At 34.0% G+C, this 798-nt stretch overlaps 1 protein-coding gene across 1 annotated transcript; it reads right to left on the reverse strand.

The window, feature by feature from the left end:
- Positions 1-467: 467 nt before the first annotated feature.
- Positions 468-620, reverse strand: K441DRAFT_572828 (uncharacterized protein; the record flags this gene model as incomplete). The annotated part of the gene is made up of 1 exon (XM_067644032.1): positions 468-620. A coding segment is annotated over one exon (153 nt), but the record flags the coding sequence as incomplete, so codon positions are not given.
- Positions 621-798: the final 178 nt, after the last annotated feature.

Genomic DNA, 798 nt, shown 5'->3' on the forward strand with positions numbered 1-798 from the left:
CAAATTATAGGTACTTTGTGTTAGATATAATAAAATAAAATAGCCGCGTTCCGGAATTTATCTTTCTATTTAGATTAAAGATTAAAGTTAATCTAAAGCTTATAAGCTTTACTAAATAGAAAATTATATATATAGGGATTAAATATATGCTTAAGCCACTCTAAGCTAATCTTAGAGTCGGTATATCCAGATTTGGAGCACGCATACTGCCATCTAAGGGTTTAGAACGTGGTCTAGTTACTTTAATAGGTAGTAGCAGGCCAAATAATCATAGGTGTTAAATACCTACCGTCAGCGCTAATGCATTCGATTATAGTAACCATCGTTTGCTTAATACGCGCACCTCTATAGTCTTATATATCGTCCTTACCTATAAGGACCTTAACGGAGCCTAGCATAGATAGCATTACTCTAGTCTTATCCATGTTATATATATTTTCTACCAAAATGGCTAGATCTTATAATACCTACCCAATCTTCTTAAACCAGTCTATAATCTTCTTATAGATATTTTTCTCATAACGGTTCCAGTCCAGCGCCTTAACTATTCTTACTTTAAGTTCTAGATAACAATTCTCTAGGGCCTTAGCCCAATTCTTACCTAGGGGTTTACATAGTCTTTCCTATATCGGCCAGTTACAGGTAGTAAGGAAGGCTATTAAAGATATATACTTTATCCGCACTAGCTATCCAAGATAAGACATTTATAATAAGAAATCTACGACGGCTTTATCTTCGTATAGGTTAAGATACTCTTAGCTTTTAGCCTTCTCTTTAATTAACTATCGTCCCTCTATA

Source organism: Cenococcum geophilum (assembly GCF_001692895.1).
Source record: "Cenococcum geophilum 1.58 unplaced genomic scaffold K441scaffold_36, whole genome shotgun sequence".
NCBI classification, from domain to species: Eukaryota; Fungi; Ascomycota; class Dothideomycetes; order Gloniales; family Gloniaceae; genus Cenococcum; species Cenococcum geophilum.